Here is a 19,102-nt window from a genome sequence, read left to right as displayed (position 1 = left end):
GGGCCTGGGGTTCCCCTGCTTCTACCGCCCGGGCCCTTTAAATAGCTGCTAGAGCCCCGCTGCCACTACTCCAGGGCTCCAGTGGCTATTTAAAGGACCGGGGCGGCAGAGGCAGCTGGAGCCCCGACCCTTTAAATAGCCCCTGGAGCCCCCCCTACCCCAGGGCTCCATGGGCTATTTAAGGGACCAGGGCGGTAGAAGAGGGAAGCCCCGGGCCCTTTAAATAGCCCCCGGAGCCCCGGGCTGCTGTTGCTACCCTGGGGGGGGGGGGGCACAGGGTGGGCTGGGGCTGGCTCTGACCCCCTTAACCCCGCCCCTTCCGGGGGCCAGAGCTGGCGCCAGAGTACCGGTAAGTCACTGGACTTACTTTCACCCCTGACTAGGGTACAAACGAAAGTGCCTTCAGACATAAATTTAAATCTCTGGATTACATGCCCCAGCAAGCTTGCTTTCACACATGCTTCTCTCACAGGCATCGTTCTCTCAAGGGCGTTGTCCTGCAAGCAACATGACACAAGAATCTGTTTCCAAAAGGCCCACTCCAATCTCCCTGCTGTTTGGTTTTGTAGATCTGTTGCTTTGTGTTGTCCATCTGAAGAACAAGCATACTTTACTGAGAGAGGATCTTGGAATCAAAAGCTTATGGCTGATGCCTATCAGCGGTCAAAAATTTTCAGGAACACAGACACATACACCTGACTTACTAGAATTTCTGGCAAACTTCAGGAAGGGATTTCCTATACAGAGACCATTAAAAGGGTGAGGGAAGGGGAAAAGCCTCTTGCTTGTCCGGCAAACCACCTACCTGTCTCTGAGACCCTTCAATTCCCCTGCACTCATCCAGTCTCTTCAGCACGGTCTTGGTATCAGAAAAGGCCTCTGAGAAAACACCTTCATACTGAAGCAGGAAATCCAGTTTACAGGTTTTGCTCTCTGCTTCTGCATGTAAGAAGTGAGCCGAGTTACTCATTTATTGAAAGGATTCATGGAAAGTATAAGACGATGGACAGTCATCAGTTTATAACTAGCACTTTACACAGGGTTTATATCACCTCTGATATAATAGGGAAAAACTGACTCACAGATTCCTTTTACAGGTCATCCAGCCTGCAGGGGAGAAAGTGTTTAACACTAGTTAGAACCATTTACTTAAAATGCAACCTTTATTTCCTCCCATGGTGAACAGAAGTTTAAAGGCTAAAAGTACTATTAGCAGACTTATGTGGTCACCTATTGCTCTGCAGATTGCCTTACCCACCTCCCTTCCTCTGCACCAAAAATGGATTCTACTGTATGTCAGATGCAGAAGTCCACATATAGGCAGAACAGGCTTTGCTCACAGCAGCTCAGGTGAAATAACAACAGTACATGGTCAGTTTAGATGAGCTATTACCAGCAGGAGAGTGAGTTTGTGTGTGTATGGGGGTGGGGGGGATGTGAGAAAACCTGGATCTATGCAGGAAATAGCCCGACTTGACTATGTAAAGAGTTGTCACTTTGGATGGGCTAGCACCAGCAGGAGAGTGAATTTGTGTGGGGGGGTGGAGGGTGAGAAAACCTGGGTTTGTGCTGGAAATGGCCCACCTGTTGATCACTTTAGATAAGCTATTACCAGCAGGACAGTGGGGTGGGAGGAGGTATTGTTTCATATTCTCTGTGTGTATATAAAGTCTGCTGCAGTTTCCACGGTAAACATCTGATGAAGTGAGCTGTAGCTCACGAAAGCTCATGCTCAAATAAATTGGTTAGTCTCTAAGGTGCCACAAGTACTCCTTTTCTTTTAACAGTACATCAGGAAGCAGACTTTGTAACGCCCAAGGCAAGAAGGGATCTGTTTGGGTTCAAAGGAGAAGAGGGCATCCACTGAATTCTTAGAAGGGGACCCTTGTTTCAGAGTTAGGCATTAGCAGGGGAACACATGCCAAACTAACCCCACCCACCCACCCAGACACAAGGAACCAATTAAGGAGCTCAGTTGCAAATTGCTGAAAGACAGGGTTGTGACTGGAGTCCCAACTGCTCACCTGGATCACCAATTTTTCCTTTCTTCTTCACGGGCTCAGTAACCTCCCCTTCCTCACAGCTGTCCTGCCTGGAAGGGGAATGGTGGTCAGCATGGGCATTTGAATCCTCGTTGCGGGATTTTGAATCCATTGGGGTTTCCTCCTCCAGAATCTCCTCATGGCCCAAGGCGTGAGTCACAGTAATTTCTTGTGCTGTGGTGGAGGTGACTGTCTCCATTTCAGGTTCTTCAGAGCCAACAGAAGTTGAAGCCTTTTCAGTAAGCTGAGCATCTGTAGCATCTTCAGCAGGAGGGTTTTCAGTCTGGGGTAGCTCATTAGCGTCAATATTATTTCTGGATGAATCTACTGTCTGAATGGAGCTGTCCCTCACTCCCTGATTCTGAGTGGAGCAGTTGATGAGGTCACTGAGAAGGTTTTTGCAACTAACAGCCACATCAAACATCTGCAGACTGTCAGCCACAGAGATAACTTTGGTAAAGTTATGTTTGCCAAGTGGTAGCTTGCCGGTATACACCATTTCTAGCAGAAGAGCAAACTCATCAGGAGCCACCACAGAAGCATCAATGGAGATGGTGTCTGTGCTATCCAGCAAGGACTTAAAGAGCAGACTGGCAGCAGCCAGCACAAGCTTGTGTGCTCTGAAGTGCACAGTCCCAATGAAGATGGTGCAGTCACAGAACTGCTGCTCTTTGCAAAGCGTGTAAAGCTGCTGTAGAAACTGCCTGCTGTAATTGGGAAGCTCCATTGCTCCAGTGGTCTACTGGCCTCTTCCTCCTTCAGATGCCACACTGCTTTAATGCGAACCAGCTACAGATAAAACAAAATACCTTGTTAGCACTTTACTCAGCCAATAGCAAGGTGGAAAGAAACAGCTAAAAAAACTTCCTGTTTTTGTTTAAAATTTTCATTAATTTTCTAAGGAATGGCCACCATAATTAAGGTATATTTAAGAATGGGGAGAATGAACAGACAATACAAACAAAATCACATTTTTCCCCAACATAAAAACAGTCTTGTGACTTCTTTTTTAAATCTGCTTTTAACTCATAACTGCTCAGAGTTTAAATTTGGCAGAGAAATAGCACAAGTGCAGAGAAGAGAGTTCTAGTGAAAACTGGTTATGCCCACCATCTGAACATTACACACGACATCTTGCAGGAATCTTCTCATAGGGTGAAGTTAGCCACATGCAGAGGGCCCACACAAAACCTATGCACCACCCGAGTCCCATTAAATCTTGTCTTGGGAGCTCAAGCAAGCCTGAAGGCATACATGACTTTTGCTGGGCCACTCCACACAGGTGAATTTCACTCCTGAAAAGCACACCTATGAAATACTTACCAACAGTGTAAAGGGGCTCAGAAGTCACAGAATTATTAAGGTGTGAGGAGTCTAGTGTTAGCTACTGCCTCCTTGATAAGAAATGCAAGTGGGAGGCCTGTTGTGCAGCATCTTTGACACTGTAAAGATATAAACTATGGCCCAGATTCACAAAGGTACTTTAGCACCCAAATCTCAATTTTAGGCTTCACTGTGGTCCACAAAACTCCCACTGAACAACTGCAGGCACCTAAACTGTCTCAGCACCTAAATTTCCACTGTAAAAGTTCCCTAGATGCCTATATTTCTGCCTGTGAGCATGTGCACTACTGCCTCATTGTAGGCATCCAGATGCCTATTTCCTGCCTAAACCCCAGAGCGATCCACATACTGGGGAAGAGAAGCATTCCATTTTGGACAAATAATTAAAACATTATTGAAGCAGAGGGACTAGACCCTGGATCTCCCACCTCCAAGGTGAGTGCCCTACCATTTGACTATAAAGTCAATATCTCTCTTACTTTTTGGCCCAATGATTCTTTAATTATTGATACACAGTGGAGCAGCTTCAACAGGAGGCACCAAGGGAGCCCCATATCAGAATATCCTATATCTCAGTGGTTAACACACACTCCTGAGAGGTGGAAGTCCCCTATTCAAATCCTTTCTTCTCCTCTGGCAGAGGGGAAATTGAGCATGGATCTCCCATATCTCAGGTAAGTGTTCTAATCACTAGGCTAAAAGCTATATGGTGGGCAGCAGCTACACTCCCACCCTGTTTTCTGTGGAGCAAGTCAGGCACCTAACTCATTCCCACAAGAAACCCATTAGGTGCCTAAGCCACCTGACTCCAGCAGAGGAGCTCCCATTTGTATATTGCTCTCAGAAATAGGCACATCTCTGTAGCCCAGACTTGGGGAAGGGCTTAGGACACCCTCCTCTGCTCATCATCTTCCACTGGCTAGCTTACGTGGCTCCCTGCCTAGTGTGCTGGCTTTTGTGGATCACATTATTAAGCGCCCAGCTCTCCCCATTCTTTGTAGTGAGAACTCAGGCTTTGTGGATTGCAGTGTTGTTCCTGTGATTTTCTAGGCACCTAACTCCCATTGTGGACCCCACACCGATGTCTTCAGTTGCCTGGTGATGAACGCCCATTCTGTCAAACGGGTGCAATTCATAATGTCATGTGCCTCAGTATACCAGTACATATGAGAACAGACGCCGAATCGTAGTGATGATTGGAGAGCTCTCAACCATGCTTGTAGTGGTTTCCATCGCTTCACATTGACTCAGACATTTTAGGGTTCAGCATGACTCACTGACGGAGTTGTCTGCAGTTCTGTTGTAGCTGTGTTGCTCCCAGGATAGTAGAGAGACAGGGTAGGGGAGGTAATATCTTTTGTTGGACCAACTTTGGTTGGTGAGAGAGACAAGCTTTTGAGCTACACAAGATGCAGGAGGGCCGGGGAAATAAATGCATTTTCAAAATGCGTCAAGGAATGCCCAGAGTACAGCATAGAGGCTCCTTTCCCTGAATATGTATAAATCTGAACACTGAACAGCTCAACCTTCTGGTTCCCTGGATCAAAGGTAGACATGGCTTAGGTGTGTCACTATTACCACTGGTTGTCTGTAACTCTTCTCCATTGCGTGGGAAGTGCCAGATCGGCTACCTAGGCTCAGGTTTACTAAACATATGTGCTCAATTATCCTCCCACAATACTGTAAATCAGGAGTAACAACTCACACCAGTGGAATTACACTGGCATATGTGAGAGGAGAAGGAGGTGCATTTTTCTTCCCAGATTCAATGTATCAGCAGCATTTCCCCAGCTGCTGCTTGCCTAGAGCTGAAGAATCTCTAGTATCTGAAATGGGATTTGATCATGATTGGTGTGGAATAAAAGAAGGGATATTCCCTGTGAAAGGAGAATAGGGAGCATCTATGTCCTGGAAGAAGAGTTCTCTACTCAGCCCCATCCTCAAAATCTTTTCCAAAGTGTCAGTCTCCTCCACCTGTTTGCTTAAACATCACAGTGCCAAGGCTGAAGCCAGAGTCTTCTTCCCACCATGCTAATGGTCAGGAGTAGTGAAGATAAGGTTGCAGGGTCAAGACATTATACAAGAAATCCAAGACCAGCCTCAGAGGCCCCTGCCCCTTCTCCAAGACAGACAACATTGAAGCAGAGGGTCATAGACCATGGCTGCCAGTGCTGCTGAGCCACTAAGTCATAGCCCCTTTTGCAGTCATCCACTTGCAGAGTCCTAAAGAGCCACTGAGATCCCAAAGAGAATGGACATTTTCTTTACACTAAAGGTGACTGCTATGTTCAACCTCAGGACTGTTGTCCAAGATGCATAAGCTCCCTGGGCAGATTACATATCTTTTATTCATAACATTTAAGGCCAAAGGGGACCATTATATCATCTAGTCTGACCTGTATATCACAGGCCATTAAATTTCACTCAGCTACCTCTGGATTGAGCCCAATAACTTATGTTTGGATAAAGCATATCTTCAAGAAAGGTGTCTAGTTTTGACTTAAGGACATCAAGAGATGGAGAATCTACCTCTTCCTTAGGTAGTTTTTTCCAATGGTTAATTACACTCACTGTTAAAATGTGTGTCTTCATCCTAATTTGAATTTGTCTGGCTTCAGCTTCTAGACACTTTATGGATGACTTTTGGGAAAGCTGGCTTACTGCCTGGGCTGTACAGGGAATATTTTCATGTCATCATTATTACTTGTTATTTATCTACTAAGCACTGACAGCATGTTCTCTTTGTGCCTCTTGCCATCCCTGCTTGAAAGGAAAAGGCAATTTTATTGTTTTTTCAGCCTGAATCGCTGAGGCCACTTCTGAGCCAAGCTCAAGGATTTGAGAGCTCACTTCTTTAGGGATTTCAAACCCTCTGTACAGCACAGCTTAGCTGTGCAGTTATTGGTTCCTCTGGGGCATGGGAGCCATCTGAACATTGTTCCTCTTCTGATCAGAAAGCTGCCTCTGTTCATTTTCAATGCTACTCCATGGCAATCTAAACAAAAGAAGGGGCTGTGCGAGGGAGTCTCCTGGAGAGAAGGCCAAGACACTTGCTGAACTGAGTTAGCCCCTCAATTATAATCTTTCTTCATGGATCAAGAGAGGAAGAACCATATGAGGAAAAGCAGGCCATTTCATGCCTTCTCATCCAGGGAGCTTGCTGCCTTGGAGGGGAACTGAGGACCATTTTCACAGATTCCAAGGCCAAAAGGGACAAATGCAATCATCCAGTCTGACATTCTGTATAACACAAGCATATAGAACTTCCCCACCCCACCAAGCCCCACTCCCCCAGTACCTGGACCCCCTCCTTACACTGAACCCCTACACCTAGAGCCCCCCAAACCCTGACCCCCTCCTGCTGAGCCCCAACCACCTTCACCTAGACCCCCCGGCAGAGTCCCATTGCCCCTGCATCTGGAACCTCTCACCAAGCCCCTGTGCATCCAGATCCCCCCTGGACCTGTCGCCAAGCCTTCCACACCCAGATTTCTCCACACAGAACCCTCTCACCCTACACCTGGATCCCCCCCACTACGTCCCTCTACATTTGGATCCTGCTGGGCTAAGCCTGCCTGCCCATACCTGGTACACCTGGCGTGAATGGGCAGGACCTTGTGCTGTGTCAGGGTCAGGTATGGCCTCATTGCCAAGTCCCCATCCTTCTGGAGTGGAGAGGGGGAACTACAGTGTGATCTCCCACCTCCATGCAGCCAATGGCCTGTGCTCCCCACTGCTGGAGCCTCCATGTTCATTTACTGACCAATAAAATCTGCAGAATTTTGCATAATTTTAAAATATTGTGCACAGAATTTTTAATTTTTTGGCACAGAATTCCCTCAGGAGTACCTAGTGCTCTCATGCCATTAGAAAGCTGTTAACATCAGGGATTGTCAGAGGGCCAGTGCCATTGCACTCATGAAGATCTCATATCCTTGGCACTGCCATAACTAACATATAAAGTTCTGACCAACACCTCTGCTGATACTGATAAAAATACCAAAACCTGCTTTAAACATTGTGTTTAAAGATTATTAGAACCAAAGTGACTAACAATTTACAGATTCACAGTTGTGGGCTCCCCCCGCTGACAGAACTTTGCTAACAAATGCTATTGCCAGACCTGGACAATGCAGACACTGGTGATAAAAGCAATGTGCAAAAGAAGATAATATTGCCTAATAAGGGGCTAAACAAGGGAATGCTGTTAAACACTCTGAGTGTAAGAACATTAGGGGAAAATATTTTATATTCAAGCTTATAGGAAATTACAAAGCATGCAAAGTATATAAAATGAAGGTGTACTGATCAACAAAGAGAATAATCCAGCCTGCCAGCTATAAATAAAAGTCACTTCGGTCTGACAGCTGATGAGTCAAAAGCCCGCATCATGAAATATCCTATCACTGTCGTCACTAGTTGGGCCCCCTTGTTTGCACTCTGCTTACAGTAGCTAAGCCCTGAATTGGTCGTTGGGGCAAACGTCCTTCTCTCTCCTAAGATGACCGCTCTCAGTGAGAGGTGAGCTTGCCTTGGCAATGCCCATGTTGCACCTGCTCAAATCATGTTTTTAAAGGTTCTCATCTAAACCAATAAACACAAGTGAACATAAAGCCGACGTTCGTTCCGTCACATTCTTTCACTGTGCTGTCCCTTGGCCATTGCAGCAGTCTCTGAAAAGTGAGCGAGGCTCCATATCAAATGCTGTGTAAATGTGAGAGTTAAGGACAGAGTGACTGTCTTAACTCAGAATTTAAATACTTTTTTGTGTGCATGTTACCAGTTTCCTGTCTTCTTGTTATCAAGATGATGACCTTAGAAAAAGGGTTATTGGAAAGCCAGAACATCACATACATGAATGGATTATCTTTCCTCTCCCACCAAAAGTGACAGTCCTTTGAAGAGTTGAAAGAAACTGAGGGGTCATTACCTTCCTCTTGGGTGATCCAAAGTGCAGGAGCAGGCAATGCTCCCAGAGGATAATGCAAAAATCAGTATGATGAGCCAGAGCATACCAATTTGTTTTTCAATCTATTTTTATTTCAGTTCAAAGCATCAGTGCAGACAGATAGAGGAAAACAAGCAACACTTTGACTATATTCAGTCTTCCTCAATCTCTAAACGTGGCAGAATACAGCCAAAGCATTGCTTGTTTTCCTAGGCTGTCTGTCTGCACTGATGCTTTGAATGGAAATAAAATAGATTGAAAAACAAATTGGTATGTCCCAGCTCTTCACAGTGAGTTTTCCATTATCCTTTGAAGCAAGGGTTGCCATCTATCCTACTTGGAACACTGTAGCCCTAATCAAAGTACAAAATTACAATCATGGAAGTCCTGTCGAAATCTAAAAAACAAAAAACAAAGTCAAAGTCTGCTTTAAGAAAAGGAGTACTTGTGGCACCTTAGAGACTAACAAATTTATTTGAGCATAAGCTTTCGTGAGCTACAGCTCAGTTCATCGGAGCTGTCGCTCACGAAAGCTTATGTTCAAATAAATTTGTTAGTCTTTAAGGTGCCACAAGTACTCCTTTTCTTTTTGCCTGTCTGGATACAGTGTCTGGATACAGACTAACACGACTGCTACTCTGAAAGAAAGTCTGCTTTGAAACTCTGTTCCTAGCATGCCTCATTGTGCCCAAAAATGCTGAGAGAAATACTGAGATTATACAAAAAGAAAAGGAGTACTTGTGGCACCTTAGAGACTAACCAATTTATTTGAGCATGAGCTTTCGTGAGCTACAGCTCACTTCATCAGATGTATACCGTGGAAACTGCAGCAGACTTTATATACACACAGAGAATATGAAACAATACCTCCTCCCACCCCACTGTCCTGCTGGTAATAGCTTATCTAAAGTGATCAACAGGTGGGCCATTTCCAGCACAAATCCAGGTTTTCTCACCCTCCACCCCCCCACACAAATTCACTCTCCTGCTGGTGCTAGCCCATCCAAAGTGACAACTCTTTACATAATCAAGTCGGGCTATTTCCTGCATAGATCCAGGTTTTCTCACATCCCCCCCACCCCCATACACACACAAACTCACTCTCCTGCTGGTAATAGTTCATCTAAACTGACCACTCTCCAAGTTTAAATCCAAGTTAAACCAGAACATCTGGGGGGGGGGGGTAGGAAAAAACAAGAGGAAACAGGCTACCTTGCATAATGACTTAGCCACTCCCAGTCTCTATTTAAGCCTAAATTAATAGTATCCAATTTGCAAATGAATTCCAATTCAGCAGTTTCTCGCTGGAGTCTGGATTTGAAGTTTTTTTGTTTTAAGATAGCGACCTTCATGTCTGTGATTGCGTGACCAGAGAGATTGAAGTGTTCTCCGACTGGTTTATGAATGTTATAATTCTTGACATCTGATTTGTGTCCATTTATTCTTTTACGTAGAGACTGTCCAGTTTGACCAATGTACATGGCAGAGGGGCATTGCTGGCACATGATGGCATATATCACATTGGTGGATGTGCAGGTGAACGAGCCTCTGATAGTGTGGCTGATGTTATTAGGCCCTGTGATGGTGTCCCCTGAATAGATATGTGGGCACAATTGGCAACGGGCTTTGTTGCAAGGATAAGTTCCTGGGTTAGTGGTTCTGTTGTGTGGTATGTGGTTGTTGGTGAGTATTTGCTTCTCTACAAAAGAAAAAGGACACTAAACTTTCTAAACTACTACATGCTACAAGGGGCCACAGCAATGGTTCCCTCACCCCACCTAGCAATATTGTTAACCTATCCAACTATACTCTCAGCCCAGCAGAAGCAGCTGTTCTATCTCGGGGCCTCTCCTTCTGCCCCTCCACCCCCACGAACATGATACAGTTCTGTGGTGACCTAGAATCCTATTTTCGACGTCTCCGTCTCAAGGAATATTTCCAAAATACCTCTGAACAACATACTAATCCACAGAGGTCTCCCTGCCAACACTACAGAAAGAGGGATTCTAGATGGACTCCTCCTGAAGGTCGAAACAGCAGACTGGACTTCTACATAGAGTGCTTCCGCCAACGTGCACGGGCTGAAATTGTGGAAAAGCAGCATCACTTGCCCCATAACCTCAGCCATGCGGAACGCAATGCCATCCACAGCCTCAGAAACAACTCTGACATCATAATCAAAAAGGCTGACAAAGGAGGTGCTGTTGTCATCATGAATAGGTCGGAATATGAACAAGAGGCTGCTCGGCAGCTCTCCAACACGAGTTTCTACAAGCCATTACCCTATGATCCCACTGAGAGTTACCAAAAGCAACTACAGCATTTGCTCAAGAAACTTCCTGAAAAAGCACAAGATCAAATCCGCACAGACACACCCCTGGAACCCCGACCTGGGATATTCTATCTACTACCCAAGATCCATAAACCTGGAAATCCTGGGCGCCCCATCATCTCAGGCATTGGCACCCTGACAGCAGGATTGTCTGGCTATGTAGACTCCCTCCTCAGGCCCTACGCTACCAGCACTCCCAGCTACCTTCGAGACACCACTGACTTCCTGAGGAAACTTCAATCCATCGGTGATCTTCCTGATAACACCATCCTGGCTACTATGGATGTAGAAGCCCTCTACACCAACATTCCACACAAAGATGGACTACAAGCCGTCAAGAACACTATCCCCGATAATGTCACGGCTAACCTGGTGGCTGAACTTTGTGACTTTGTCCTTACCCATAACTATTTCACATTTGGGGACAATGTATACCTTCAGATCAGCGGCACTGCTATGGGTACCCGCATGGCCCCACAGTATGCCAACATTTTTATGGCTGATTTAGAACAACGCTTCCTCAGCTCTCGTCCCCTAAAGCCCCTACTCTACTTGCGCTATATTGATGACATCTTCATCATCTGGACCCATGGAAAAGAAGCCCTTGAGGAATTCCACCATGATTTCAACAATTTCCATCCCACCACCAACCTCAGCCTGGTCCAGTCCACACAAGAGATCTACTTCCTGGACACTACAGTGCTAATAAACAATGGCCACATAAACACCACCCTATACCGGAAACCTACTGACCGCTATTCCTACCTGCATGCCTCCAGCTTTCACCCTGACCACACCACACGATCCATCGTCTACAGCCAAGCTCTGCGATACAACCGCATTTGCTCCAACCCCTCAGACAGAGACAAACACCTACAAGATCTCTGTCAAGCTTTCTTACAACTACAATACCCACCTGCAGAAGTAAAGAAACAGATTGATAGAGCCAGAAGAGTTCCCAGAAGTTACCTACTACAGGACAGGCCTAACAAAGAAAATAACAGAACGCCACGAGCGGTCACCTTCAGCCCCCAACTAAAACCCCTCCAACGCATTATTAAGGATCTACAACCTATCCTAAAGGATGACCCAACACTCTCACAAGTCTTGGGAGACAGGCCAGTCCTTGCCTACAGACAGCCCCGCAACCTGAAGCAAATACTCACCAACAACCACATACCACACAACAGAACCACTAACCCAGGAACTTATCCTTGCAACAAAGCCCGTTGCCAATTGTGCCCACATATCTATTCAGGGGACACCATCACAGGGCCTAATAACATCAGCCACACTATCAGAGGCTCGTTCACCTGCACATCCACCAATGTGATATATGCCATCATGTGCCAGCAATGCCCCTCTGCCATGTACATTGGTCAAACTGGACAGTCTCTACGTAAAAGAATAAATGGACACAAATCAGATGTCAAGAATTATAACATTCATAAACCAGTCGGAGAACACTTCAATCTCTCTGGTCACGCAATCACAGACATGAAGGTCGCTATCTTAAAACAAAAAAACTTCAAATCCAGACTCCAGCGAGAAACTGCTGAATTGGAATTCATTTGCAAATTGGATACTATTAATTTAGGCCTAAATAGAGACTGGGAGTGGCTAAGTCATTATGCAAGGTAGCCTGTTTCCTCTTGTTTTTTCCTACCCCCCCCCCCAGATGTTCTGGTTTAACTTGGATTTAAACTTGGAGAGTGGTCAGTTTAGATGAACTATTACCAGCAGGAGAGTGAGTTTGTGTGTGTATGGGGGTGGGGGGGATGTGAGAAAACCTGGATCTATGCAGGAAATAGCCCGACTTGATTATGTAAAGAGTTGTCACTTTGGATGGGCTAGCACCAGCAGGAGAGTGAATTTGTGTGGGGGGGTGGAGGGTGAGAAAACCTGGGTTTGTGCTGGAAATGGCCCACCTGTTGATCACTTTAGATAAGCTATTACCAGCAGGACAGTGGGGTGGGAGGAGGTATTGTTTCATATTCTCTGTGTGTATATAAAGTCTGCTGCAGTTTCCACGGTATACATCTGATGAAGTGAGCTGTAGCTCACGAAAGCTCATGCTCAAATAAATTGGTTAGTCTCTAAGGTGCCACAAGTACTCCTTTTCTTTTTGCGAATACAGACTAACACGGCTGTTCCTCTGAAACCTGAGATTATACAGGTTTTCAGTAACACCTGCAATACATACATGATGCCAGTTGCAGATTTCAATTTCTGTTCATGTTTACGTCACACATATAGATTCCACACTGTAATTCACTGTGGTGTTTACACTGTTTTGACCAGCTCCTTCGTGCCAGTCTGCTTTCAATAAAGCACAGAACATACTCTTCCAGTGAGACTGTGATAAATGAAAGGGGGTGGGAGTAGCTCTCTTTTATGGGCACCCAGCCAGCTAGTAGCTATAAAATCCCTCTTAGTAGCTGTTTTCTAATTGCTCTACCTGTAAAGGGTTAAAAAGTCTCACTGCTATGGATAGGTAAAAGGAAGTGAGTGGGCACCTGGCCAAAAGAGCCAATGGGAAGACTAGAACTTTTTAAAATTGAAAAAAAACTCCCCTTTTGTCCGTCTGTTGTTGTTCCCCCGGGGAGAGAAAGACAGGGCAACAGCTATGCTATAAGAAGCTTGGGCCAGGTATGAAAAAATCATCAGTATCATACCTAGAAACTACTCATTTAAAACCCCAGATATGTAAGTAGGTCAGGAAATGTCTAGGAAGACGCAATTTGGTTTATCCTATTTATTTCGTTATGGCTTGTGGACAACTCTGTGCTAACCCCAAGTGTTTTTGTTTTGCCTATAACCTTTAAGCTGGACCTCAAGAAAGCGATTCTTGGTGCTTAATTCTTGTAGTTGCTCTTTTAAAATCTAGCAGTAGCTTAAGTTTCCAGATGTATTTTCTTTCTTATTAATAAAATTTACCTTTTTTAAGAACAGAATTGGATTTTTGTGTCTTAAGAGGTTTGTGTACACATTGTTTAATTAGCTGGTGGCAACAGCTGATTTCCTTTTTTCTTTCTTTCTTCCTCAGCTCTTTCCTGGAGGGGGGTGTATGTGTGAAAGGGCTTTAGGGTACCCCACTGGAAGGAATTCTCGAGTGCGCCTTCCTTGGTTCTCAAAGGGGTTCTGCACTTGGGTGGTGGCAGCATCTACCAATCCAAGGTCAGAGAAAAGCTGTAACCTTGGGAGTTTAATACAAGCCTGGAGTGGCCAGTATTAATTTTTAGAATCCTTGCAGGCCCCCCCACCTTCTGTACTCCAAGTGCCAGAGTGGGGAATTAGCCTTGACAGAGACGGATATCAGACAGGGCATGAAGCAGTCCATAATGATCCTCACTGAAAGTCTTCTAAAGGAAAACCTTTTGGAAGGACATGGTGTAAGAATGGTCAGCCCAAAATGGTGCCTATTTTCCTCAAATTTGTTTGTAAAGTCCATAGAATTATTCTATTCCAAAACAAATCCCTCAGTACTGCTCTATAAAAGCAATACCAGCTGCTCTGCTCTCATAAGCAACTTCACAACAACCAGCATGTCCAGCTAATAGAAGAGAAGTGGGACGGGACCAGATGGATCAGTACGTGAGACTCCTTTATCTACTCCTGGGGGAATTCTGTGCTACTGTGCGTGTGCATAATTATTGAGACATGCATATTTTTAATTTATTGCGCAGAAAAAAGCTTCTCCCAAAATGTTGCTTCAGTTCTGCCTTTTGCCCACCAGAGGGCGCTGTGGTGATAGAACAAAGCAGCAGCTCCAGGCCAGCTAGGGAAGAGAAAGAACCTGCCTTCTTTGCAGCGCCTGTCAGGCCACGTCAGGAGACAGGGGCTATGGGGAGACAGACAGCTTAGGGTGCGGGGGGGGGGGGGGGAGAGGGATCAGACAGGGGCTCATAAGGGATAGTGGGGGAAGAAAGACTGGGGCAGGAGCTGAATGGGAGTGGAGGCACAGGTCCACAGTGGGGAGGGAGGTGCAGAGCTATGTAGGGATGGGGGTGGCTGAGTGGAGGCACAGAGATACATGGGAACAGGAGGAGGGGTACAGGGACACATTGGGACAGGGGAGTGTCTGGGTGGGGGCACAGAGACACATGGTGATGGGGGGAAGGGGTATAGAGCCACACAGGGTCAGGGGGAGGGGTGCAGGACCACATGGGGATGGGGAAGTGGGTGTCTGAGTGAGGGTGCAGGGACACATATGGACAGGGGGTGGAGGGACACATTTGGACAGGGGGTGCAGGGACACATTTGGACAGGGGGCAGATGTTCTTGACTGAATGAGAGAAGCTAGGGATCACCCAGGGTCTGCATGGCAGAACTCCCTAACAATCCCTCCCCACCCCCCAAAAAACCTGTTCCATACTTTTCCCACCTATACCCAGCAACCCTCCAAGTTCACATTCAGGCTCCTTCCCAGCAATTTACTTCCATCTCCCTCATCTCCTCTGTTACCCCTGACTCCCCCAAGCCTTTACACTGCTTCTGAGGAGTGCGGGAAATACGATTCTGTATTGTAGTTTAAATGAATTATTACTGAGAGTTCTGTATTAATATGTCTAGTAAGGAATCTATTTGTCAGAAAACATTTCCTGAATCTTTGTTGTTGTCTGTATCGTTACAGACATACTTGCTGACAGGTATTTTGAAATAAATGACCAAAAATAATTGAAAGTGGTGTGATTATATTGTGTTATTTTGACAAAAAAATATGCGGAATTTTGAAATATTGTGAGCAGAATTTTTAATTTTTTGTTGCAGAATTCCCCCAGGAGTACTTATCCCCAAGAGAAGCATCTTGGCCTCAGAGGATTCACAGCTGGTTGTCTTCTCTGCATTGGCCATGGAGACATTTTCTAAGATTTTATACCCTAAAATCTCTCTCTTTAGGTACTGATAAGGCCACCATCACAGTCATTAATGAATGTATCCTCACAATTCCCCTCTGTAGTTGGAAATACTACTATTTCCATTTTACAAATAGGAAGCTGAAGCACAGAGCAATTAAGGGCCAAATTTCCAAAAATACTTCATATTCATCAGCTCCCTTTGAGAACAGTGCCCAAATGGGAAATTAACTCTTTCTGAAAATCTGGCCATTTATCTGAGTGTCCAAATGGAAGCTTTTGGATGCTGAACTTTTTTTTTTTTCCCACAAAATCTGCCCCATGTGACATCCCCAAAGTCACACATGAAGCCTGTGGCATCCCAGTCTAGTGCCTTAAACGTAAGCCCATTCCTTCCTCCCACTAGCTAAAACAGCACTAAAGATGGCTAATAAAGCAGAGATTATTGGGATTAGCAAGGGTTCTGATTTTATGGTACGCAAAAAGAACTGGGAGATGGTTAAGGACCATGGCTCTTTATAAACCCTCATTTTTTATTTTTGTAACACCAGAGATATGAAGGCATAAATGCAGTCGCTACTGGCTACTGCTTTCCAGATCACAAGCTTATATGGGGAGGGATATGTACAACCCAAGGGTGAAAAGAAAAGGAGTACTTGTGGCACCTTAGAGACTAACCAATTTATTTGAGCATGAGCTTTCGTGAGCTACAGCTCACTTCATCGGATGCATACCGTGGAAACTGCAGCAGACATTATATACACACAGAGATCATGAAACAATACCTCCTCCTACCCCACTGTCCTGCTGGTAATAGCTTATCTAAAGTGATATCAAGTTGGGCCATTTCCAGCACAAATCCAGGTTCTCTCACCCCCCCCCCCCCAACTCACTCTCCTGCTGGTAATAGCCCATCCAAAGTGACCACTCTCTTCACAATGTGTATGATAATCAAGGTGGGCCATTTCCAGCACACATCCAGGTTCTCTCACGGAGAACCTGGATGTGTGCTGGAAATGGCCCACCTTGATTATCATACACATTGTGAAGAGAAAAGGAGTACTTGTGGCACCTTAGAGACTAACCAATTTATTTGAGCATGAGCTTTCGTGAGCTACAGCTCACTTCATCAGATGTTACCGTGCCACAAGTACTACTTTTCTTTTTGCGAATACAGACTAACACGGCTGTTCCTCTGAAACCTGTCATTGTGAAGAGAGTGGTCACTTTGGATGGGCTATTACCAGCAGGAGAGTGAGTTGGGGGGGGGAGGGGAGGGTGAGAGAACCTGGATTTGTGCTGGAAATGGCCCAACTTGATATCACTTTAGATAAGCTATTACCAGCAGGACAGTGGGGTGGGAGGAGGTATTGTTTCATGATCTCTGTGTGTATATAATGTCTGCTGCAGTTTCCACGGTATGCATCCGATGAAGTGAGCTGTAGCTCACGAAAGCTCATGCTCAAATAAATTGGTTAGTCTCTAAGGTGCCACAAGTACTCCTTTTCTTTTTGCGAATACAGACTAACACGGCTGTTACTCTGAAACCCAAGGGTGGGAATCTATGAAAGAAATGCATAAAGAAAGGAGAAAATATCTATAACATTTTTAAAATAAAATACATCATCCTAATGCAAGTATAAGTTGGGTCCTTGATCATGAATTAAATTATACTTGAAAAGTAACTAAAGAAGATATTTAGTTTTTTTCTTCATAAATTTACATTCTAATTTATTTGCTTAAATAAACATTGTATTTAACAATCTAAATAAAGTGACCTCTCTCCCCACCTTGCAAAGAAAGAATCTGAGTAACACTCATTAGTTGGGCACACCTGACTGCGCAGGACAGGCTTTTCAGCTTTCTTAAGTGTGCCTTATATATGTTCAAGAATGAGGAGATTATCATAATAAAGTGTACAGCATAATTCTGAACCCTAACAGCATTCTAAGAATTGGAGCACAATTGTGAAATCCTTGAAAGAACTCCACACATACAGCAACTGGGATTTTAATTCCTACCCCACTAAGTAGTTTTAAAATATTTTTATAAGACCAGCAACCAGTGCAGCAATTTTTAAGCCAGTTCATGTTGTCAGATGAGACAAATACGATAATCTGGTTTTCAACATTTTAGAAGAGCAGACAGGGCCATGGGCCCAGAGTAAGAGATCTGGGAATGTCCCTAATTATTAAGGCTATGTTTATGTCACAGAGGTCATGGAAGTCACTGAATCTCTGACTTCCAGAGACCTCCCTGACATTCTCTGCTCCAGCCCCTGGGATTGCAGGACTCTGGGACTGACAGCCAGTGGGGCCCCGGCAGGGAGTGACAAGCAGCAACAGGGGGCCCCTGCAAAGTTCCTGGGACATGTGACAGATTCCTGAGGGGGCCCTCCTCAGGGTTCCAGGGACGGTGACAGGCTCGCAAAGGGGGAGCGGTTGGGGTGTCCCATTTTCTCTTGGGGAAATATGATCACCCTACAGCTCCAGCTGCCATGGGCAGAGCGGGAACCCCACAGCTCCCAGCCACCACGGTGGTGGGGGAACCAGGGAGCCACAGCAGCAAAAGTCACAGACAGGTCACGGCTTCCAGGATCTGTCCCTGACTTTTACTAGAAACAACCATGACAAAATCTGATCCTTGCTAATTATGTCCATCCAATTTTTCTCAGTTAAAATGTGAAAAATCGCTAGGGACCTTCTCAACAGAGTCCCCCAGAGACCTGGGCGGTCCAGACCCGGCACCAAGGCCCAGAGCGCACCGGGGCAGCGCAAAAGCGCCTCCGGGCATGGAACGGCGCCTGGGTTGGAAGCCGAGCCTCCGGCGCGCCCCGCCTCACGGCGGAGGGCCACGGCCTGGCCCCGGGGACGCCGCTGCGCGGGCGGGCGGGGGGGAGCGGGGAAAGAGGCCCCCGAGCACTGCGGCCCCTCCAAGGCAAGGCCCGGCTCGCTCTCACTGCAGCAGGACATCGTCTGCCAGAGGGCCCCACACCCGCCGGGGCTCTCCTCAGCCGGCACGCGGGGAGCGGGAGCGTGATAAGGGACAACCCCGCCCCCACAGCGGCTCGAGGAGCAGGGGCGTGGGGGGGTCCCTCGGCTCGTGGGGTGGAGCCCTCAGGCCGCGGCCGGGGAGAAAGGCGGCGGGAATGCCCCGTTCCCCTGAGGCCCCGCCCGGCTCCCTGTGGCTGTTACTGCCCGGCCCGGCCGTTTCCATGGTTACCTTTATTGGGAGCGGCGCGGCAGCAGCAGGAACAATAAAGCTTCAACAACAGGCTCCCCCCGGCGGTGCCGGGCCCCGGCCTGCGCGCCGCCATCTTGAAGCCACAGCTTACCCCCCCCCCCCCCCCGCCCCTGCACGGCCGCCTATGTCACGTGGCGAGAGCGGGTCTGGCGGGTACTACCGCGGAAGCGGCTGGTCCGGTCACGTGATGCATGTCCAGTAGGCTCCCATATCACGTGACGAGGGGAGTACACGAGAAACCCCCCGGGGTTGGGCCTGGGCAGGTGGGGTGGTGGGTTGGCCTGTCCCCGGGGCCTGGGCGGGGCGGGGCTGCTAGCACGGGGCGCGGGGCCTGGGC

At 46.6% G+C, this 19,102-nt stretch overlaps 1 protein-coding gene across 7 annotated transcripts in view; it reads right to left on the bottom strand.

The window, feature by feature from the left end:
- Nucleotides 1–18,852, bottom strand: part of ZBTB40 (zinc finger and BTB domain containing 40) — a 72,885-nt gene extending 54,033 nt beyond the window's left edge. For all 7 annotated transcript variants that reach the window (XM_075121225.1, XM_075121226.1, XM_048824890.2 and 4 more), the window contains exons 1-3: nucleotides 18,745–18,852; nucleotides 2,025–2,831; nucleotides 806–939 (exon numbers count right to left, since the gene is read on the bottom strand). In XM_075121225.1, the coding sequence (XP_074977326.1) occupies nucleotides 806–939; nucleotides 2,025–2,769 (879 nt within the window). In that variant the 5' untranslated portion in view covers nucleotides 2,770–2,831; nucleotides 18,745–18,852. The remainder of the gene's footprint in view (nucleotides 1–805; nucleotides 940–2,024; nucleotides 2,832–18,744) is intronic.
- Nucleotides 18,853–19,102: the final 250 nt, after the last annotated feature.

The sequence above is a fragment of the Caretta caretta genome, chromosome 18 (genome assembly GCF_965140235.1).
Source record: "Caretta caretta isolate rCarCar2 chromosome 18, rCarCar1.hap1, whole genome shotgun sequence".
In the NCBI taxonomy this organism is placed as follows: domain Eukaryota; kingdom Metazoa; phylum Chordata; order Testudines; family Cheloniidae; genus Caretta; species Caretta caretta.
This window is presented reverse-complemented; position numbering and strand designations above follow the sequence as displayed.